The following is a 22155-nucleotide window of genomic DNA, read 5'->3' as shown; positions in this document are numbered from 1 at the left end:
GAAATTAAAATCAAACATGAACAACGGTCAAATCAAAAGAGGGTCACAGGCATCAGGATCGGGCTTGGCCAATTTCAATTCGAACCTGATCCGTTCCATTCCTTAAACCATGGATTCCTCTGAGTGATCACAACTAAAAGAAAAAGTAATTTCATCTATATGTAGTTTTAAAACAAAAATGCCCCTAAATGCAAGTGACTGTTGGAGAAAGCTGTAATTCAATCACTCATACTGAATCAAGAAGCTGTCAGAAAATAAGCAGCATGTTAAGATGTGCTAATAGATCAAGATATCAAACAGCCAGAAGGCATAGCCGCTAAATGCATCATGTTAGTACAGATCATTCAACTGAGGCTGTTATGTCATGCCTTGCAATTTGTGTGAAGGATGCCATCCTTCAGGAAGCATCATCACCCATACTAGCTTCAATAATTGTTGTATCAACAAGAGCCTGTTTTGATCAAATGACAGCATAGTAGTTGATATGAATATGTCCATGCATGCATATTAAATTATCTAATCTTTTTTCCTCTTTTTTAAATAGAGCAGCAAATATTTTATTGGTGTAGTTCCTAAAAACACAATGAAAAAGATGACGATTCTACTCTCACAATGCATAACTAACCTATACATGCCTGAATGAATTATTAGTCAAATGTCGACAATATGGTCCAACATGGAACTCCATTTTTACCCATTTCCCAATTTGTTTAATACTTTTTCACATGATCCTTTTTTACGTCAACAATTGGGAATCTAATTCTGGTATTACTGATTCAGGTTGAAATAAAGAAAAAAAGGTGTGGGTTCTAGATCAGAATTTGTTATGTGGAACCACTACTCTTTGATTGAACATCAGCCTTTGACATATTCCAACCACTAGTGAACGAAGTTCATCAAGAATATCTTTATATGTTGTGGACTAAGCTCATCTCAATATTAATTGATTAGACATGAATTTGTTATGGTAAACTTTATATAACTAGAATGTATCCCATATATAGCCCTGGATGGGTAACTTAGGCTCTCTTTGGTATGATTTCATGGGGTCATAAATTGAAATTAGGATAATTTGGTATGGATTTTTCAACTTATTTATGATAAATTGAAAACAGCTTCATCTGAAATAGTGAAATAGCTGGAAAAATATTTCACATATTCCACTGAAATCACTTCAAACCTATTTTGTGCTTACTGTTTAATGAGCACATGTTTGCAACTGGGGCAAACATATCATTTAACTCTAACCTTGCAACTACCTCTATATACCTATTAATTTTCTACCGAAGAAGAAAAAGCGGAACAGGTAACCTCCCCACCCCTTCCCTCTCAGTATTCCCGCCACACCCCATGAGCACTTTCCACCTCCTTTATATATATTGCACCTGAAGAGATTAAAAGGCCCTATCTGTTATCTACAATCTCCAGTCACTCAGAAGAGAAGCCCTGTAAGCAGAAAGGGAAAAAAAAAAACCTGTAACTATAGTAAACAAAATGGCAAGCTCAACCGCCCTTCCCAAGTACCATCATATTGGACCACCAAAAATTTTGATCCGCAGCCCTTGGAGCCACAGGTTCTTTGTTAGCTCCACGACCTCTGCAGGTGAGTTGAACTTTCTTGGTTTTCATATATGCTTCATATTCTCTAGAAAACAATCAGAATCTGACGATTATTCTAATTAGAATTGTCAGTATTGGGGATATTAGAATAATTAATATGATGATTGATTTGGATGTTATGGATGTGGAATAGACTCATCAGAGTTTGGATGCTTGTTCAGTAGAGGAAGAAGAAGAAACGAAATCTATTTTAAAAAATTAGAGTTACCAAATAAATTTCTTATTCATGAGACTTTATCAATGTTTGCAACCAAATAATTTCAATTCGTGACCAAAAATCTATTTGTTTATGTCAAGAAATCAACAAAATTTTGAAATTGAAATCATACCAAAGAGAGCTTTATTATTTGGGCCACTATTAATTAGCTGAACATAATCTTTGACATTAAGTGAACCATTACCTCAACTAGAATATCCTTATATATAGTAAGTGATGTAGGTTGGATCACCACCCGAATCACCACTGCAGCCAAAATATGGTTCCAGGAAATTCTGCCCAGTTCTGCCCATCGAACCAGCCAAACCTTGTTTTGGTTCAGCCAGCCCATCGAGCCAGCCTAGATTCTAGCCCAGTTGTTCTCAGCTTTGGTACTTTTTTATTCCATCGATCCAGCAGCAGATAAGTCAATATTTCTCTTCTCAGTTTTGGTCTCATATGGCTCTTCGAGAAGCCCCAACAGCTGTCCACAGCTGTACCCATAGATTGAGAAAGAAAACTTCTAGAAGCTGCCCCTACAGCTCCATCAATGTGGTTTTCAGTTTTAGCAAGTCTGTTTTGACCTATTGTGTTGACTGGTCAAAAGCTTAAACCATGGTTCTAAATTTCGGGTTTTGACCAGGTTTCGACCTTGTTTAGGTTGAAATTCCCAAAACCTGCTCGAAACCAGTTAATTTTTTTTTTTTCCTGCACTATTGCTAGACATTTGGGCCGAAATTTCCCAATACCTGGTTTCATATCGGATTGGGTTTCGTTAAGAAGCTCTATGAGGACTGATTTTCTCTATGAAAATAAGCAAATTAAGGTTTCTGGTAAGAGCCTCTTCAGCAAGAATACATAGAGAGGGGGGACAGAAGCAGCAGCCTTGTCTCACTCCCCTATAGGATTTGAAGTAGCCAGAAAGCTTGACCACCGAAATGTGCGAAATTTCGAGATTTAGAACTATGGTCAAAGTTGAAAGTCTTCGTTTACTCTCTAGAAGAGTCTTTTATTTCTATGTTTATTGTTTCTTAGTCTCCAAGGTTTTAGTTTTAGTAATAGATAAGTCCAAAATTTGAAGTTTCTATTTTCCAGTTGTTACCTAATTTAGATCTTTCTATGTAAATTGAGGCCAAGTGATGTAGATAAGTCACTTGGACTTATTTTATTACAAATAAGCCTTGGGTTGTGTTATGTATATGTTGGGCCTTTAATCCCATGGGTTTTCTTTGAAATTTACCACTTTAATAGGCCTAAAATATGGGTCGAAGGTAGGGAAACGGGATTTTATTCATTAGTTTATTTAATTGCTATTTAATTCAATAAAGGCCCATTAGGCCATTAGTTGGTTGTAAAGTCCTATCTGGACTATTAGTTAGTTAGTCCTACTCCATGTTGGAGTCATAAAGTCAAGTCCTAGTCCTTTTTTAAATTCCTAGTTGTAGTAGGAGTGTCTAGTCCTATTGGGAAACTAGATCCTAGTTGTAGTAGGAGTGTCTAGTCCTATTGGGAAACTAGCTCCTAGTATTAATATGATTATAAACTTCCCCTCTATAAATAGAAAGGCATATGTACCATTATTGGAGAAATTTGAATAAAAGAAAGTTTGCAACTAAATGCTTAGAGCAGCTAAGATAGCTGTAAGTGAAAAGCCCAGACTGAGATAGCTACTTCCTTTATTCTCTTTCACCCTTCTCAACCCCCCATTTGTTTTATTCTTCTTTTTTATTTTATTTGCTTTAACATTCAAGAGGTATAGTTCATATTTTGATAAAAGTCTCCAGAAATCAGAACCGATCAACAATCCTAGTGGGAATAGGAGAGAGATCGATCTCCTCTCTTTCTCTATTCTGTACTCTGTTCAGCCAGGTCTTCAATCAGGGTATTCTAGGCCTCATAAGGGTCCCACAATCCTTACCTAGTCACTGTTGGAAGCATTCAGCTGCTGTTCTTGAAGGTTCTTCTCAGTTTTCTCTCCTAGGTCAGAAAATCAAGAAAGCTTGTAACTTCACAATCAACCGTCAAAATCCTCTCAACTTTAGGGGTTTTTGTACCCTCCCTAGGGACTATCTACGCCCAAGAGTGCAACTCAATTGGACTCCTACAGCCCTAGCCGCACCTCTCTCTCTCTCCAGCTCTATAACAGGCCTTTCTCTCTCCTATCAGGTTAGGTTTTGGGCTGGTTTTGCTCCTATATGGGTATTGTATCCTTCGGGATTTATTTGATGGTATTATTTCTTTGTTTCTTACTCTTATTTGTATTGTTTGATGTTATAAACTGCAGAGTTAGTTACTTGTAATCTACTCCTACATTACCAAGCCTCTACTATATAAAGGGGCTGATTGTAGTTTCTAGAACACAGTTTATTGATGATATTTTGTAAGTTTCACTTGTTGGTTTGTTCTTAAGAAAGGTTGTTTCAACAGCTGAAATAGCTGTGAGTGAGAGGCCCGGGCTAAGATAGTCATCCCACACCCACATCTATCCCTTCTATTCTTCTATTCTCCACTTCCTACTCTTCTCTTCTTCTATTTATTCACTATTATTGAGAGAACAAAGTCCCAACCTTTGCTGCAGACAACCAGTAATGTAGAACTAGAATCATAAGTGATCCTAATCCCAAACAGGATCTGAAACTCTAGCTGAATAGAGAAGATGTCCTCCAATAGGCATGGTTCGAGCTCTCAAACACTCTCACAGCAAACAAATAAAAGGAAAATAAGAAAAGAAAGAGAATTCGATAGAGGGTTGAGAAGGGGGAAGAAGAACCAGTGAATGGGCATCTCACCCTCTGGTTTAGGCATCTCACCCAACTGCAACCCACAACACAATACCATAAGCCATCTTTTTCTTCTTTTTTTTTTTTCATTAATAAATTCGTCCTTAATGTTGTAGCCCATTACAAACTTATACAGAAGACTCAAACACTAAAAAAGAAAGGCCTAACCCAATCTTTAACTAATTGGGAAACCTAAACTGACTAGGAAACTAAAATAACAAAGAAAATAGACTCAAAGCATAACTCTAACTACACTAATGAATTAAATCGCGTTTTCCTACTTTCTACCCAGATTTTAGGCCAATTAAAGTGGCCCATTACAAAGCAAACTCATGGGATCAAAGGCCCAACACATACATAATCCAACATAAGGCTTATTTGCAATAAAATAAGCCCATTAAGTGACGAATTTTGTAGAGTGTGAGGGTGATTATAGCATGGTGCATGTCCTTCTTCAAGCCGTAGAAAAATTCAGGTAGCTCTTTGATAACAAGGATGTAGTCTAGAATGTGAGGAGCTCGATCTTCAAGATACTTTAATGGGATGACGAACTCTACATGCTCAACTTCAACAACCTCAAATGTATCCATGGGATCATCCACATGTACGCCTTCAACCACTGTGTTCTTGACCTCCACAATTTCAATCTCAAGCTCCTTAGGATCTTCCTTTTGGCTGTTCACATTCATCAGAGTTGTTGTAGTTTCAAGTTCCTCAATCTCAAGCTCATTGTCCATCGTGACAACCTTGTTACTTTCAAATTCTTCCATATGAGTCTCGTTGATGGGAACATCAATGACTAGCCCTTCCTTGACAATAGGAATTGCTGGAATTTCTTCCACACTAACCTCAACTTCAGGTTTAGATGTTTTGATTGGAGGTGTCTTCTCTTGTTGCTCCTTTGCATATTTTTGCACAAGTGCGCCCAAGTGGTCTACCAATTGTTTCTGACTCTTGTAACCTGAGGGTGTTTTTTGGAGACCTATAGATGTATTATGATGGGAATCTTGCGGAGGGAAGAGCCTTCTTTGGATATATGCAGGGAGGTATTATGTTACTAACTCGTACTTCATCTCTTCCCAAGTCCTAAGCTCATATCCTCGAACTTGGAGTCACTTTTCATGCATCTCCACCATTCTCCTGCACAACCAATCAACCGGGAGCAAACAAATCAAAGCTTTCATGTCTCTGTCAAGTTATAGTAGTCAAAATATTCCTCATTAGAATCTAGCTAATCAAGGACGTAGCATGTATCCCTTTGTCCAGCAAAGTAACGAACTTCTGGAACCATCTTTCGTTAGGCTCTGATACCAAATAATGTAAAACTAGAATCACAAGTGATCCTAATCTCAGATAGGATTTAAAACTTTGGCTCAATAGAAAAGATGTCCTCTAATAGGCCTGGTGCTCTCAAACACTCTCTCACAGCAAACAAATAAAAGAAAAATAAGAAAAGAAAGAGAATTCGATCGAGGGTTGAGAAGGGGGAAGAAGAACTAGTGTATGGGCATCTCACCCTCTGGTTTAGGTATCTCCCCCAACTGCATGTCTGCATCCCACAACACAATAGCATAAGCCATCTTTTTTTTTTTTTCATTAATAAATTTATCCTTAATGTTATAGCCCATTACAAACTTATATAAAAGACTCAAAACTGACTCTAATACTAAAAAGGCTTTAACCCAATCCTTAACTAATTGGGAAACCTAAACTGACTAGGAAACTTGTTAAGATATGTACCACGATATGAGGAATGTCCCTATCGTGGATGAGTTTTACTTCCTTGCTTTAATTTATTTCTTTCCTAATTAGGATAGATCTCTGATTACTAAATAGGAAGTCTATCATAATTAGTAAGTAAAAATCTATCCTAACTAGGGAAAGAAATAAACTAAAGCAAAGAAGTAAAACTCATCCACGATAGGGACACTCCCCATATCGTGGAACATATCTTAACACAATTGAAATAACAAAGGAAATAGACTCAAAATAGGACTCTAACTAAACTAATGAATTAAATCATGTTTTCTACTTTCTACCCATATTTTAGGCCTATTACAATGGCCGATTACAAAGAAAACTCATGGGATCAAAGGCCCAACACATACATATAACCCAACCTAAGGCTTATTTGCAATAAAATAAACCCATTAAGTGACTTATCTACATCAACCAGGCTATCAATTCCAGTTACAGGGTTTTCTTGGGAAGAAATTTCGAGTGATGCGTCTCCCACATCTGTACTCTGATTGTTGTAGGATTTTAGGGTCTTATTGGTGACCCTAGAAGAGACACTCGACCAGGAGCTGAGGCCCATCTGGGGCCTATCGCTACTGTGGCTGGAAATCACCCAATCGATCCCTATTTTGACCTACTTCTGCCCTACTTTTGACTCTGGTGGATTTCTTCAGCCAGTGGTCTGTTGAAGCTGAGAGTTACGGTAATAATTTAACCAACCAAGGGCCCCACTCAACCCAAGTTTCAGGCTCTCTCAAGCCTTGATTTGTGAGTTACAAGATTTCTCCTTTTTACCCTAATTTTCCAGATTTCTGAGTTGACTACATATTGCTGAGATCTTATCCTAAGTTTTTTGTGAGTTGTTGGACCTTGTTATTGTGATGGACTCTATTGGGACTGATTACCCCTTGGTAATTTAGTCTGACATCATTAAGTACACCCTAAGTATAGTCTCTAAACTATGAAACAAATTCTATTAAAAAAACAGAAACTTTATTATCAAATGTGGGGGAAAAACTATGAAGCAAATTCAGTATTTTCAACACCACGATGTAATAACAATCTTCTCTTGAGAAGAGATGCAAAATACCCAATACATTCATATTGCTTAGTTCTGGAAAAATTAGGAATTAATTTTAGAATTAGAATGGTACAAAGGGAAGAAACTAACCTGGAGTTCCTGTTCACCAGCTTTTAGCTTCTCAGTGTAATCTTTTACTTGCAGAACACATCTCTGCAACTGCACAAATACACAAGGATGGGAAGAATCATTTCAAAGCAAAGGACAATCAAAAAATGGTATCTCATGGAAACATGGAAAGCAAATAGTTGCCTTGGTCAACTGCATCTGTCTGTGTGAAGATAGCTTCTTTGCAGTGGCCAGGGCATCCTCCAGTTTCTACTTCCACCATCAAATAGCTCAGTTAAGGCACCAAATAGTAATCTAAGGATTTTAATCAAACTGCTACAAATCCTACGAACTTGTCTAGAAATAAGAGCACCTTACCACAGATTTCTTCCGCAAATCTGACACCATCTGTTCTTTCTCTTTTGATTTCTCTTCAATTTGTATAATCTGATAGTGCAAAACATTTTTTTTTTTTTTTTGGTTACTCCCAAAACTATAATAAGATATAATTATAACTTACAGGCTACAACTTAATGCAATTCATTATAAATGGGAAAAAAAAAACTGCCTGAGCAAGCAACCTAGCAAAATTTTTAAAAAAATATGAGGTGGAATTTTCACCGAACTACAACAAAAAATCCATGAGCAAGAGTTAAAACATCATCGGACTTATTGATCATGGAGAAATTCAAACCCTTTTTTTTTTTTTGGCAGGGGGCGGGGGGGAATGAAAGAAAGAATGTCCAATTACATTTTAACTAACAAATAATTAAATGCTATATGCAATTTGAAGGAATAAAACACCAATGTTCTACCATAGCTTTTCTTTTTATTAAGTAACAATTTATTGATATACGGAAAAAAAAAAAAAAAAAAAAAAAAAAAGGGTACAGACTAGTGATAAAACAACAGCATTAACAAGAGAGACTACAACCAGAAAATCAGTTCTAGATAAACCTCTGCACCCGTACCCAAAAGCCAAGTGGTTTACTGTTGGAAGCTAAATGCAGGAGTCATTTCCTTGGAAGTGTAAGCATTTTCTTTTGGAAAAAACACAAGGGGATGAAGAATATTTTCACAAAGTCACTTAGAGTTCCAATTTCAAGAATCCCAACAGATTTTTCACAATGGCTTCTTTGTGCTACAACTCACTAAGCCTCATACTCACCACATGAAGTCAGCTATATTCACTGTCTTCTCAAGTATTAACCCATGAGCATACATGTTTTAATCTTTGTCCTTCTCGTTATCCTTTTACCACTACCAATTTGAAAGATTTCTCTTCTCATGCATAATTCTCCCCACCCCCGCAGGGACCTAGCACACACGGGAGCCTCATCATGCACTGGGTACGCCCTCTCTTCTCATGGGTGCATATTGCATCAAATGGTTCACCATGAACAAGTCCGACCCACTTAAAATAATTTTTCTCATCCTGTCACCTATTTTCTCAACTGGATTCATTTCCACCTCATTCCTCCCTAATCTTGTCATTCAATAGGTTACATCCCCATTCAGCTACACTTGTGTATGTGTTGTTTCTCTGTTGCCCAAGATTCAGCATCACCTAACACTGCTAGTCATCTTTGTACCACTCAACTCAGGTTCATTGCTCATCTTCTTTGTCATAGAGCTTAAAAATCTGGAATTTTGTGGTGCCTTAATTCAGTGACTTTCAAATGCAAAAATATGGAATTTTGTGGTGTGTAAATTTAGAGACGTTCAAATGCAAATAAGATGGTCAAAACCACTGCCACAGAATCTGCTCATTATCCTTCAAGTAAAAGGGTAAAAATAATCTTCACGGGCTCAGAGTAAGAATAGTAACCAAACCTCCTTTTGGAGCTCCTCATGCATTTGATATGATATCTCCAACTGTTCCTCTACCTGATAACACAAAGCCACATAAGGAGGAAAAAGTAAGTATCAACACTATATAATCTAGACACTTATAGATAAAATAATCATCCATGAAAATCATGACTTGACCTGATCATCATAATCAACGCTGGAGTTTGAAGATTGCTCCCTACTATGCTTATCATTGAAAGGGGAACTGTGCAGAAAAACAGGAAGATAGTGAAGGAACGGTACACTTCAAGCTGAAAACTTATAAACTTCCTCAAAAAAAATGAGAATAATATTGATGTTCCAAAACTGTCATTACAAGACGAACTTAAATTATTGGATATACAATTTATGCCACATAACAGCCATAGCTAGCAAAATTCTTGCAGTACACATCGAGACATAATGGACATTAGTGGCTATCTATCTAAAGAAACAAAACAATATCGATAGTTCTTTTCAGGAGGGGGTCAAAGGGTAATGAAATTATCCCTCACAAGGATTTATGCTCAAATTCAATAAAAACTATAAATTGGAACTTTAAGGACATAAAAATTAAACAATAAATCTTGCATTTTTCACTTTTAGTTTGAATGGCTAGGAGCTTTCAAAACATTGAGCTCTCTAAGTTTTCCTATTCACACAATGTGTTTTGGGGGATAGGGTTGGGGGAGGGGTTGAACTTTACTCTGATCTCTATAATTGATCCTTATTAAAGATATGCTCAATCACAACTTCTTGGCAGTTATATTTCATCTTGTCTATATTTGATCATCGTTCTATAGGAGAAAAATTTTTGACAAGACAACAAGGGGAACAACTTCATTACTTGTTGCTGTCATTCCCACCTCCTCACCAGTCATTCAGGTAAGAAACCAGTTTATTAGCACATAAGTTGTACCAAAGCTTAGTGCTTATTCTTTCAGTTAGCTCAGGAGCAAGAGAGATGCTACTTTAGAGGAAAGGGGACAATAACTAATGCAGAGGAAAATCAAATGTGTTCGATGTGGGTTGAAATCAAAATAAAGGTCTTGGGTTTGTATTTATTAATTGGTATCATTATTATACCATAGACCTAGACTATAGCATAATTTTTTAAATTAGAATTAGATTAGTTTTTAGCTTGTTTGTGAAGCTCAATGGCTAGTAATATCCTTAATAGCTTACTTAGATAAGGTTCATCTCAATCGTGGGCTAGTGTTAGGACTTATTTCCTTTTGTTTTATTATTATTAAGTTGCTTATTGAGGCTGGTTATGGGCAGTCCTGTTCCTTTTAATAACTGAACTTATTTTCAGTATTCTAGTTGTTTAAGGACACTCCAAACTTAGCTTGCATATGGAGTAGTTTCATAGTTTAGCCTTGTTCTAGAAAGTTTGAGTCAATCAAGGATTCAACAGCTCCTACAGTTGGAAATTCCTGGTTTGTTGTTAACGATAAGAGTTAGGTAGACTTTTTAGATTCATCGTACGTAGGCTAAGGACTGTGATTATACTGTGACTCAGCCTTAACTAGCATACCTTATTTGTAATATGTTATCCACACAATAAATAAGAACGGCCTCTGTCACTCTAGACAAGCCAAACCATTCTCTAAATCTTCTCTTCTGAACTTGGTATCAAAGCCCAATACTTTGGGTATTCTTTATTTTTCCGCCACCAAGAAGGTTCAAATCACCGATTGCAACCGAGGCTCCAGCCTCCCCTACTCGGTCAAGCATGGTCGACTGAACATGTTCCGACACATGTTGCACCATGCTAACCGTCGTCCCTGTTCGCCAATGCAATGGTGAGGACAAATGGAATGTCGACCCAAGTTGTCAAGAGTGCCAGAGTTCATTTATAACCAGAAGAGGATGACCTTTTTCTCATGGCAGGGGCAAAGGCCCTCATATAAGTGACTATGGGAGAATCAACTTCTCAACTCTCAAAACAATGTACCATTTAGAAAAATTACAAGTAGGATAGCAATGGCAGGTATATATCTTCACAGATCACATGATGCCCGATGTTGTTTCTAGAAATCATAGGTGTTAAAAAAATGAGAACCTAAGAATTACTTAGTCAAACAGGTAGTTCCATGCATCATGCAGTTTACAATTCAAAATGAACTAGAGAAATTTAACATAAGATAAACCTGCAATTCATAGTGGAAAGTACCATTAAGTACGTTAACCTTGGGAGTGGTGATAATCTGCTATAACAGATCACAGAATCATGTGCTGATACAACCTTGAAAAGGCGAATTTAACTAGTCAAATGATCAAATAAACGGACAAGGTAAACTTAACTAATCAAGTACTTGTATAGTTGTTAAATACCACAGAATACAGTTGGGTTGACAGAGATAGAATTCCTCCTTCTCTTCTCTTGAAAGGTAAGAAATGAAAAGTAATAAGGATAAAGTAGCTTACCGGTTCCGAATCCTTGACCGCTGGTCCTTAACCCTGCCCTTGCTTTTATCATGATCATTACTATCCACATCCTTATCATGGTCCCTACTCCAATCCTGTTCATGATTCCGGTTAAGTCCTTCTTCATTGTCTTCCATGTCTTGGTCTTGATCTTGGTCTCGATCTCGATCCAAGAAACGGTCTCTTGTTTGATCATGATCATGATCATGTGAACGTTCATATTCCCTTTCCCACTCCCAATCCCGCTCTCGAGACCTATCATTGTTTCGATCACGATAGCGGCCCCTGTCATGATAATAGTTCCTTTCTTGATCTCTGCCCCTATCCCGCTCCACATATCTCTCAGAATCCCGATAGAAATTCTCCCTATGAAAATGTGGTCTTCGACCTCGGGTCCTCGCTTCATTTACTCTTACAACCCGACCACCAATGGTCTAATCAAAAGCACTACATTGTCAGAGATCTAAAACTCAAAAAACAAGAGATGATATCAGGAATCTAATTTATGTATGATATCAGGAATCCCCTTTCTCTCTAATTCAAGGGTTTCTAACCTATGAACGTTAGAGAAATGGTCTGGATTTTCAGGAAATAAGTAAATATAAAATTCTATATAAGCATAAGAAAGATCAATAAGACTATCTATCCAAGCAATATCTCTTCTTTTAATTTCTTAATTGCAAGCATAATACATATAGAATGAAATCTTACAAGAAGTGAAGTATACTTACATAAGAGACTTTGATCTTACAGAAGAAGATGGAAGAAAACAACACTTGTTTACAGAACACGTTCACACTACTCACAAATACTCACAAAACGGTTCAGAACACTCAGAAGAAAACTTAGAATTTACAGAGAATTTACAGACACTCTGTACTAACTACTATGCTTCGGTGTTATTTTTCGATGTCTTCCAAAGAAGAAGAGCTTCTCCTTTTATAGATGGCGGACACCAAACTTTAACAAATTGTGGTTGAGAGATGCTGATGGGCCTTGATGGAGATGGCGTCGAATAGGTATGCAATCAACCGAAAGAGAAAGTTGAACAGCCTCCAGATAAGGCGTTGCTTTCAAAAGTAGGTACACCTAATAAGGTGTGGGGTGGTTGTCAGAAGCTGATAAGCTTCAGCCGAAAGATATATTGTCCGTAGTCCACATGTGCGACTGAAATTTAGCCACGAAAAGAATCTCTGGCATTCCACGTGGGAGGTCCCACTGTTTTCCAGAAGAGTCTTAGTGAGGTGAATTATTAAAATGTCCACCCGTGACACTCACTATAATTCGTTTATAGTGCTGCGTGACGCATGCCAAGACGTCAGTCTGACTAAAGTGGCACTAGGTGTGGATGCTTGACACCTGGCAAGTATCAAAATAGCGTGTCTGATAAGCACGGCACTGGGTCAAGGTGCAGAGAGACCTCTTGACATCCTATCCCTCCCGGTTTTTATTTTTTTATTTTTTTATTTTAAAGTCGACGAGGAATCAGGCCGTTGAGCAGGGGTATGGAGAGGCCAGAAAACGCATGGACCGTCAGCATCGGAAGGAGGAAGAGTGGAAGATGAGGAAGTCGATGCTGCAGAGGTAGCAGCTTGAGGAGTAAAGCCGATAGCAGTAAGGATGCGTTCTTGAATTTGCTCATCAGAGAGAAAAGGGAGGCGATGCCGAGCGGCTTGAAAGAGATTAAAAAAGGGCATCTGAACTGATGGTGAAGCAGATTGGGCCAGTGGCAAGTCGGCACCAATACCACGTTTAGGAACAAAGCGGGAACCTGTTAATGGTGAAATGTCGAATTCATCCCACCATTTAACAGAAAGGTGTCGCTCCAAATGAGGAACGTAATTCCATTCTTCAAATTCATCAGTAGTCATTTGATACCGCCATTGAAGGATCCAGGGTACTTCGTAGAGGATAAAAAATTGAACAAAGAAAGCCCGAGAATCCAAAGTCTGATTAAATTCTTGAAACTTGGTAACAGACTGCTGAAGAGCTGGAGAAATAAATTCTTTTGGTGGTCCCCAAGTGAAGAACCAATGAAGAAACCAGTTTGGCACACCTAATAAGGTGTGTTGAAATCGAAATTTCACAAACCAGGAATGGGTTTCATGATCGTTCTGATATAAGAATATCATGTCCCATGCTTTTACATAATCAGCATAATCATATGACCTGAGTTTAAGGCCGGTGACATCATGGAAGTCGCGTTTAAATGAGGGAGAAGATCCCCATTCGCGATCTTGAATGATGTTAATAATATTGAGTTTCGAATAAGCCCGAACATGTGCAGATCTATAATTGTGCTGAATTTGAGCACTTTGAGTTTCTTCAAGAATTCTTTCATAGAAAAAAAGAATTTTATCACCAGTGGAGGGATGAAGGTGGTCACGGAGGTAGATGGTAGAAATTTCAGAAGGGAAGTGACGAAGATGGATGGTTTCAATGGGAATGACTGGGACAAAATTGGTTGCTATGAAAGGGGAGTTATTAGCTGGCCTTAACATTGAGGTAGGTGAAGGAGACTGTGGATATATGAGATGGGTGTTCTTGTAGTTGCCTAGAAGAAGATGAGGCAACTTCTTTATTGGTGGTGACAGGGACTACAGCTTTCTGCTTAGGAGCCCTGCAAAAATTCTCGAGTTAAGAAATCAGGTAAACTGTTAGTACTTCCTTTAATAAATTCAAGATCAAAATAAAAAACAGAGAGGAGTGACTGCCATCGGGCAAAGATCTGTTTTGAGGCAAGATTTTTAACATCCTTTTCAAGAACATCCTTGGCTGTCTTACAGTCGACTCTTACTAAAAAATGTTGATTTAGAAGATCCCTTTCAAATTTGGTTATGCATAAAACAAGTGAAAGAATCTCCTTTTTTATTGTTGAATATTTTTGTTGAGTGGGATTCCAAGTTCCTGAAGTAAATCGTACTAAGGCTTCCTTAGGAAGGTTAGGACACTTTTGCTTCAAGATGCCACCATATCCGAATTCGGAAGCATCAGTCTCAACAATTTTAAAACAATCAGGTCGTGCTAAGCTTAAGCACGGAAGGGTTTTAGCTTTAAGCTTAATTTTTCGGACAGTTAATATGTACAGATGTCCATGGTTCAGGCTGAGTTTTAAGCCGATTGAACAAAGGTTTGGCATCCTTTGCTAAATCCTTATAGAATTCAACAATATAATTTAGGCTACCAAGAAACCTTTGAAGCTGAGTCTTATCTGTTATTTCATCAGGAAATTTGTCAGCAAACTGAATAGCTCATTCTATGGGAATGATAGATCCGAAGGATATATAGTGTCCCAAAAAGCGAACATTAGTTTGAAACAATTTGATTTTCTTTGCAGAAACAACAAGTCCTGCTTGACGAATAACAGAGAAAAACAGATTTAAATGTTTCCAATGTTGAGAAACGTCCTGGGAATAAATAAGGACATCATCAATATACACAATTATAAACTGTGAATATTGATTAAAGATTTGATTCATTATATTTTTAAATTCAGAGGGAGCATTCTTTATACCGAAAGGCATAACATTCCACTCGTATTGTCCGAATGGGACAACAAAAGCTGTCTTATACCTATCGTTCTCTGCTATCTGAATTTGCCAGTATCCGGACTTCATATCAAACTTAGAAAATACGCTAGAAGCGTATAGTCTGTTAAGAAGTTCCCTCTTATTAGGGATAGGATACCGGATCCATTTAAGAACCTTGTTTAAGGGTTTATAATTTATAACCAATCTGGGTGCACCTCTTTCAATTTCCGCATTATTGTTTACATAAAATGCAGTGCAACTTCAGGGAGACTTACTTGGTCTAATAAGACCTTTGGCAAGGAGTTCTGAGATTTCCTTTTAACAAGTTTCCCGTAAAAGATCAGGCATTTGAGCTGCCCGAGCTTTGGTAGGGATCTGGTTTTCAGAAAAGTTATCTTCATATGGAAGAGTAACAAAATGAGTTTTCCTAGACCAGAATGCCGTAGGAATATTAGAACAGACTTCCTTTTCAAGTTGAGCTTGAAAGTTTTTAACTCTAACTTGAAAACTAGGGTCATCAATTTTTTGTTGTATGCTCTTTTGTTGAATTTCGGATGATAAAGAGCATATAAACTTTTCTTTGGACTGAACTTGAGCCCTGATTTCATTCACCGTGTGAACCTTGGGAGGCTCGATGAAATGAAAAGTAATAGGGTGATTTTGAATCACCGAGTGAAGACCAACAGTATCAATTTGTAAAGGATACAGCTGGGATAGAAATTGAGTGCCTAGAAGTACGAATTGAGCAAGTCCTTTTACCATAATAAAAAGAGTCTTCAGGCAATATCCATTACAACAGATAGAAGCTGAGGGGAATTTATATCCAATCTCCATTCTATATCCGTCAGCAGTAACCAATTTCTGAGTAGTCTTCTCAAAGTATCTAGAAGGTACAAGGCCTTCGTTGATACAATTAATATCAGCGCCTGAATCAATTAAGGCGATAGTTTTAAGGCTAAACTCATGATTAACAACAATGTCAATCATTACATGCCATCTATGAGTTTGAACCTTTTGAATAGTTAAAACTTGAGCGTCGCCAGAAGAAATTGCAGCAGGAGATGCAGAGGTACTAGCGACTGGTTTAGCTGCTAGTAGATCCTTAAAGGAAGCTTATTCTTCAACATTTGGCTCAAAGTTTTGTGAATTGTAAAGTTCTAGAATCTGGATTCTTTGCTTAAGATTCTGAACTTCAGTTTTAGTTTCGTTGAGGTCCTTTCTGAGTTCCTGAATAGTAGGTTCTCGGGTAAGAGAGGAGGCCTTACCTCGATTGATTATAGTTTTAAAACTATAATCTTGAACCTTTGGTTGAGCAGGAACAGGGCTAGGCCTAGTATTATCCTTGACTAAGGTTATATACTCTTGTAAGAGTTGAGCCTTAGTGGCAGGATCATTGATCTGATCAATGGTTTTAAGGAGGAATGATTCTTCAGAAGAAAGAACCATCAAACCATTTTCTTTAAGCATAGCCTAATAAGGATCACAACTACAGTGAGGACTCAGAGATTTAGACTCGGAAGAATCACTATCGAACTCAAGTTGAGCAATATCTTGATCTAAGTTGGACTCAGAGTCTGGCTCAGGGTCAGAAGAGCTGTAGAGTAAGACTCTTTCAAGATTTTGCTTCTGAGAATCATCAATTTCTAAAGCATTGATTCGTGCTTTAGTTCGACAGTTATTCTTATAATGTCCTACTTTTCCACATTTATAACAAACAGGAGGCTTGTTTGGAAAAGCACTTTGAGGACGAGATTTAGAGAAGCGTTTCTTGAAGAAGCGCTTAGGCTTAGTCTTATAATGTTTAGCCTAGTATTTAGGCTTGGAAAACTTAGAGAGTTTCCTATGAGTTTTCTTTGGACCTGAGGGACGAACCTTTTCAAATCCAAATTGTTCACAGAAATCTCCGAGTTCTCAGAATCCAGCTTGTCTCTCTTTAGACAATTGTTTCTTCAGTTTAAGGTCTGTGCAGAGTTGAAGACCTTCATTGCATACTTCAGCAGCTAATTCCCCGTAGGTATATTGCTCAAAGGGGATAGTGCCATTATGCTTTGCTTTAAGTCTATACCTGACCTTTTGAGCAAATAAGGGAGGTAATCCAGAGAGAAATTTTTCTTTCCATATAGCATTGTTACAATCTTCTCTGGAAAAGACTTTAGCAAAAAAGACATCTCTATACCATCTATAATGAGATAGTGTAGGACATCGAAGATTCATTAATTGTTCCCTTGTTCGATCAGCTAAGATTTCAGCTGGTCCAACAAAGTGAAGAGGTATAGTGTAGACCAAAGTGTTAACCTCATCTTCTTGGTTAACATAAACAGTTCGCTGGGCATAATTATCATCAGCTAGTTGTTCAGTTAGCTGTTGCGGAACACGGGTCGTAGCACCGATAATCTGCTGTCTAACATCTTCAGACAGATAAAAATCTCACCAACCACAAAGTTGGCCGGAAAATCCGGTTGCTATCATTTTAGCAACATCTGAATCAGATGAATGATTAAGCTTTGCAACTGTAGCATACATCAGGTCCTCCTACTTCAAATTGAAGATCAACAGGAGAAGGTCGAGGGTAATAATAATTTGTAGGAGCGGTAGGCATAACTTTTCGAGCTCTTCTCATAACTTGGTTAAGCTGAGGAAGAGACTCAAGAACTGCTGCCTGCTGAGGTAGCATAGACTGGAATTCTTTCTCTGCAAATTCTATTTCAGAATCTGAAAGATCAGCAAGAGAAAGAGTTAGGGCCTGGCTGTCTTCTAATTGATCTTTTGTGACATGGAGTTTCTGGAGTCGACTAACAATCTCATCAAGAATAGTTGACTCTGGTTTCTTCTTAGGAGGAATGTCCAGGACAGGAGGAGGTTTGAACAAGACAGACTGGTTACTTCTGAGTTGAGAAGTAGAAGGCTCTTTGGATGGAGTGCTTCTAGGTTGAGAAGCAAAGGTTGGCCAATCATATTTAGATGTCGTATGAGACGTAGATGGGGTAGGTTGTAATGAATTTACAATTGTCTCAATACGATCAATTTGGCTTCCAATAGACTGAAGGCAAAGGTTAGTAAAATTGTTTTGTTCAACAACATGACTAAGTTGCGATTCAGTCAAAGGAGCAGAAGTTCGGCTTGAAGTTTTAAGCGGAACTGCAAATCGATGTTCACCTATCTTTAAGGCTTGAAAGGGAGGATGAACAGATTCAATTTCTGTTCCATCCTTGGAAACATTAGGTGGTGGTTATCTTCTTGATCTCATTAACTTGGCTAGAGTTAGAGGATCTATTAAGAAGATACAGTTTTAACCACGAAAAGAAGAGAAGATTGATTTTATGAGTTTCCATATGAGAAACCCATTTCTCATGAGGCTCTTGCCGCTCAGAATTAGAAGGATAATGTTCTTCAAAAATTTTCCGTTTACCTTCATTCTTAGCGGATTTATATTCCTGAATTAGGAATCTCGTATTAATCTGGAATTTAGGTTCTTCCGTGATATGAAGCATCATAATTCCTGAGACTTGCATATCAAATGGGGTTGGAGAAGAAGATCCAGTTTCCTGATTAATAGGAGTAGGAGTAGGAGTAGGAGTAGGCTGGTATTGAGCCTGGGAGTGGTCTCTTGGTAAAGGACCATAAACAGGTTGATTAACCTGGGAAGGAGTACGATTAGTACCCTGAAGATTTATAATTCCATCATAATTCTCATTCTGAATTCTAGAAGTGGAAGCACGAGAGGGTGCTTGATACTGAGGATATTCAGAAGAAGAAGAAGAAGAAGAAGAAGAAGAAATTACAGAAGAGGTTGATCTCCTAGAATCATGAGATCTACGGTCAAAAGTAATTTCAACATCACCAGATGGAAGCTGAACGATGCATGATGGAGAAGTTCTCATGGGTGGCTGAGGTTGAGCCACAAGGTTAAGGTCCAAGAGTCAGGAAGGTTTACTTCTAACCATCTGATACATCTAGGCACAAAAACTTGAGATCTTTCAGAATTGGCCTGGAAACAGACGGTTTGACCTTTTGGATCTATAACCTTAGCATTAGGGGCACAGGTAGTCATTGCCTTATAATAGATACGATAAATTATTGCAATATTTTAAGTTCCTGGAAGAATATTGTATCCAAAAGTTCTTAAGGTAATAACAACACCATTTAAAATATTTGGATCTATGATGGACATAGGAAGGTTGGGTCTACTCTGAAAATAGACAAGTTCTTCACAGAGACTGGTCTCAACAAGACCCATTAGAGATTCATTAAAATTATTCATCCTTGCATCTCTAATGGCAGCAAACACTGCACTGTTCAACCCTGGGAGAGTTAAGGGTTTTAAGGCGACCTGAACTAGACACGCTATTCTGATACTTGCCAGGTGTCAAGCATCCACACCTAGTGCCACTTTAGTCAGACTGACGTCTTGGCATGCGTCACGCAGCACTATAAGCGAATTATAGTGAGTGTCACGGGTGGACACTTTAATAATTCACCTCACTAAGACTTTTCTGGAAAACAATGGGACCTCCCACGTGGAATGCCAGAGATTCTTTTCGTGGCTAAATTTCAATCGCACATGTAGACTACGGACAATATATCTTTCGGCTGAAGCTTATCAGCTTCTGACAACCACCCCACACCTTATTAGGTGTACCTACTTTTGAAAGCAACGCCTTATCTGGAGGCTGTTCAACTTTCTCTTTCGGTTGATTGCATACCTATTCGACGCCATCTCCATCAAGGCCCATCAGCATCTCTCAACCACAATTTGTTAAAGTTTGATGTCCGCCATCTATAAAAGGAGAAGCTCTTCTTCTTTGGAAGACATCGAAAAATAACACCGAAGCATAGTAGTTAGTACAGAGTGTCTGTAAATTCTAAGTTTTCTTCTGAGTGTTCTGAACCGTTTTGTGAGTATTTGCGAGTAGTGCGAACGTGTTCTGTAAACAAGTGTTGTTTTCTTCCATCTTCTTTTGTAAGATCAAAGTCTCTTATGTAAGTATACTTCACTTCTTGTAAGATTTCATTCTATATGTATTATGCTTGCAATTAAGAAATTAAAAGAAGATATTGCTTGGATAGATAGTCTTATTGATCTTTCTTATGCTTATACAGAATTTTATATTTACTTATTTCCTGAAAATTCAGACCACTTCTCTAACCTTCATCGGTTAGAAACCCTTGAATTAGCAAGACTCTGTACTAAGAAGAGACAATTGCTGAGTCCGATAGCTTCCCTCGCATAATCTCTTATCGAAGTGATCCTGGCAGTAAATGCCGCCATTGAAGAATCCAGGGTACTTCGTAGAGGATAAAAAATTGAACGAAGAGAGCCTGAGAATCCAAAGTCTGATTAAATTCTTGAAACTTGGTAAACCGTAGTCAAGGATAATGCTAGGCCTAGCCCTGTTCCTGCTCAACCAAAGGTTCAAGATTATAGTTTTAAAACTATAATCAATCGAGTTAAGGTCTCCTCTCTTACCCGAGAACCTACTATTCATGAACTCAGAAAAGACCTCAACGAAACTAAAACTGAAGTTCAGAAAATAAGTAAACATTATAATTGAACTCAGAAAGGACCTCAACGAATCTAATTTATGTATGATATCAGGAATCTAATTTATGTATCCGCCTATGCATTAATACCAAAATGCAGAATCCAAAGGAATGCCAAGTAGCAATACATTATAATTAAAAATACTTCAATCAAGGTAAAAGAAAGCATACCCTGCCATTCATTTCAAGGATGGCATTATCTGCAGACTTGGGATTTGTAAAAGTGACAAATCCGTAGCTTTTCCCACCAACTTCACGATCGTTAATTAACTGCACAGATGGGATTGTTACAAATAGCTCCAATTTCCTAATGAAAAATAGCTAAGCGAGGTTTTCAGGCAACAATGCATATCCCACTCCTTGAAGGGGAAAAAATTATGAGTACTGTTGTTAATAAGTAACTAAGATTCAGAGCGAGCACACAAAAACACTGCATTAAAAGAACGCAAAACAGAGATTTTTGTAAGCGAAAGAAAATTTTCAGATTTCATTGATACCACACAATGAGAGTCATACTCAAATAATTGGAACAAAGAAGAAGAACGAAAACTTGAGAGAAACGCAAAACCCTAGGCACGTAAGAAGCGAAACATCAGGAAACCATAACGCCATAGAGAGAGAGACTACAGACCTTAACGGCAACGACGGCGCCATAATAATGGAAGGCCTCGCGAAGGGTTTCCTCGGTAGAATCGTAGGGTAGTCCGCCCACATAGATCGAATTCTCGTCGTCTATCGTCATCTTCTCTACAGCTCACCAATCCACTGGTGTGACGAAAGCCCTTTTGGAGTGTGAAGAAAAAAATTCACGAGCTCCTTGCTGACGTTTCCTTTTTCCTCTTCCGCTCTTCCCACAGACCACAGAGGGCTGAGGCCTGAGAGAATGGCGCTCACATATGCCTATGCGCCACCGTTTCAAAGGCCGGGAATCGGATTGGAATCGGTCGTGGTCAATCCTGATGCAAGAATGCCGATTCTTACCGAGAAACATAATTTGGGCGTGTTTGATTGCGTAAATCCATGGAATTACTTTCCGTGTACTTTATCGTGTACTTTCTCATACTTTTTTCTTTTTTTTTTTTTTTTTATAAAACAAACAAAATAGTATTAAACAAGCATATGTATATCTCCTCCCTCTTGCCGGTAGTGATATTACAAGCCAACCCCCTTATAAATTATATAGCAGAGTTGTTGTCTTTCTTTTTATATACAAACCTGATGGGCCAAGATAATTCATATATTTTATAGTAGGTAACAAAATATAAAAGTGGCCAAGCACCCTCGGTAGATTGTGGAATGAGTCGAAGTAATTTCTTGTTGAAAATCTATATTTTATGTACATTCTATTGTTCTGCTCTTGCT

At 38.0% G+C, this 22155-nt stretch overlaps 1 protein-coding gene across 6 annotated transcripts; it reads right to left on the bottom strand.

Annotated features, from left to right (window-relative positions):
- On the bottom strand, window positions 1-21806 carry LOC122065944 (probable splicing factor, arginine/serine-rich 6). 6 transcript variants are annotated; one of them, XM_042629784.1, is made up of 9 exons: window positions 21425-21798; window positions 20965-21063; window positions 11723-12156; window positions 9452-9518; window positions 9296-9349; window positions 7841-7909; window positions 7667-7732; window positions 7505-7573; window positions 1-244 (listed from the first exon to the last, which is right to left on the bottom strand). In XM_042629784.1, the coding sequence occupies exons 1-9, from the start codon at window positions 21533-21535 to the stop codon at window positions 227-229; spliced, it is 987 nt and encodes a 328-aa protein (XP_042485718.1). In that variant the 5' UTR covers window positions 21536-21798; the 3' UTR covers window positions 1-226. The 6 variants fall into 6 exon arrangements, with proteins under 6 accessions (XP_042485718.1, XP_042485712.1, XP_042485733.1 ...); XM_042629778.1 differs by having other exon boundaries at window positions 1-451; window positions 21425-21792; XM_042629789.1 differs by lacking the exon at window positions 1-244 and adding an exon at window positions 458-1645.
- Window positions 21807-22155: the final 349 nt, after the last annotated feature.

This window comes from Macadamia integrifolia, chromosome 2, assembly GCF_013358625.1.
Source record: "Macadamia integrifolia cultivar HAES 741 chromosome 2, SCU_Mint_v3, whole genome shotgun sequence".
Taxonomy (NCBI): Eukaryota; Viridiplantae; Streptophyta; class Magnoliopsida; order Proteales; family Proteaceae; genus Macadamia; species Macadamia integrifolia.
The sequence above is the reverse complement of the archived record's forward strand: the minus strand, read 5'-3'. Positions and strand labels throughout refer to the sequence as shown.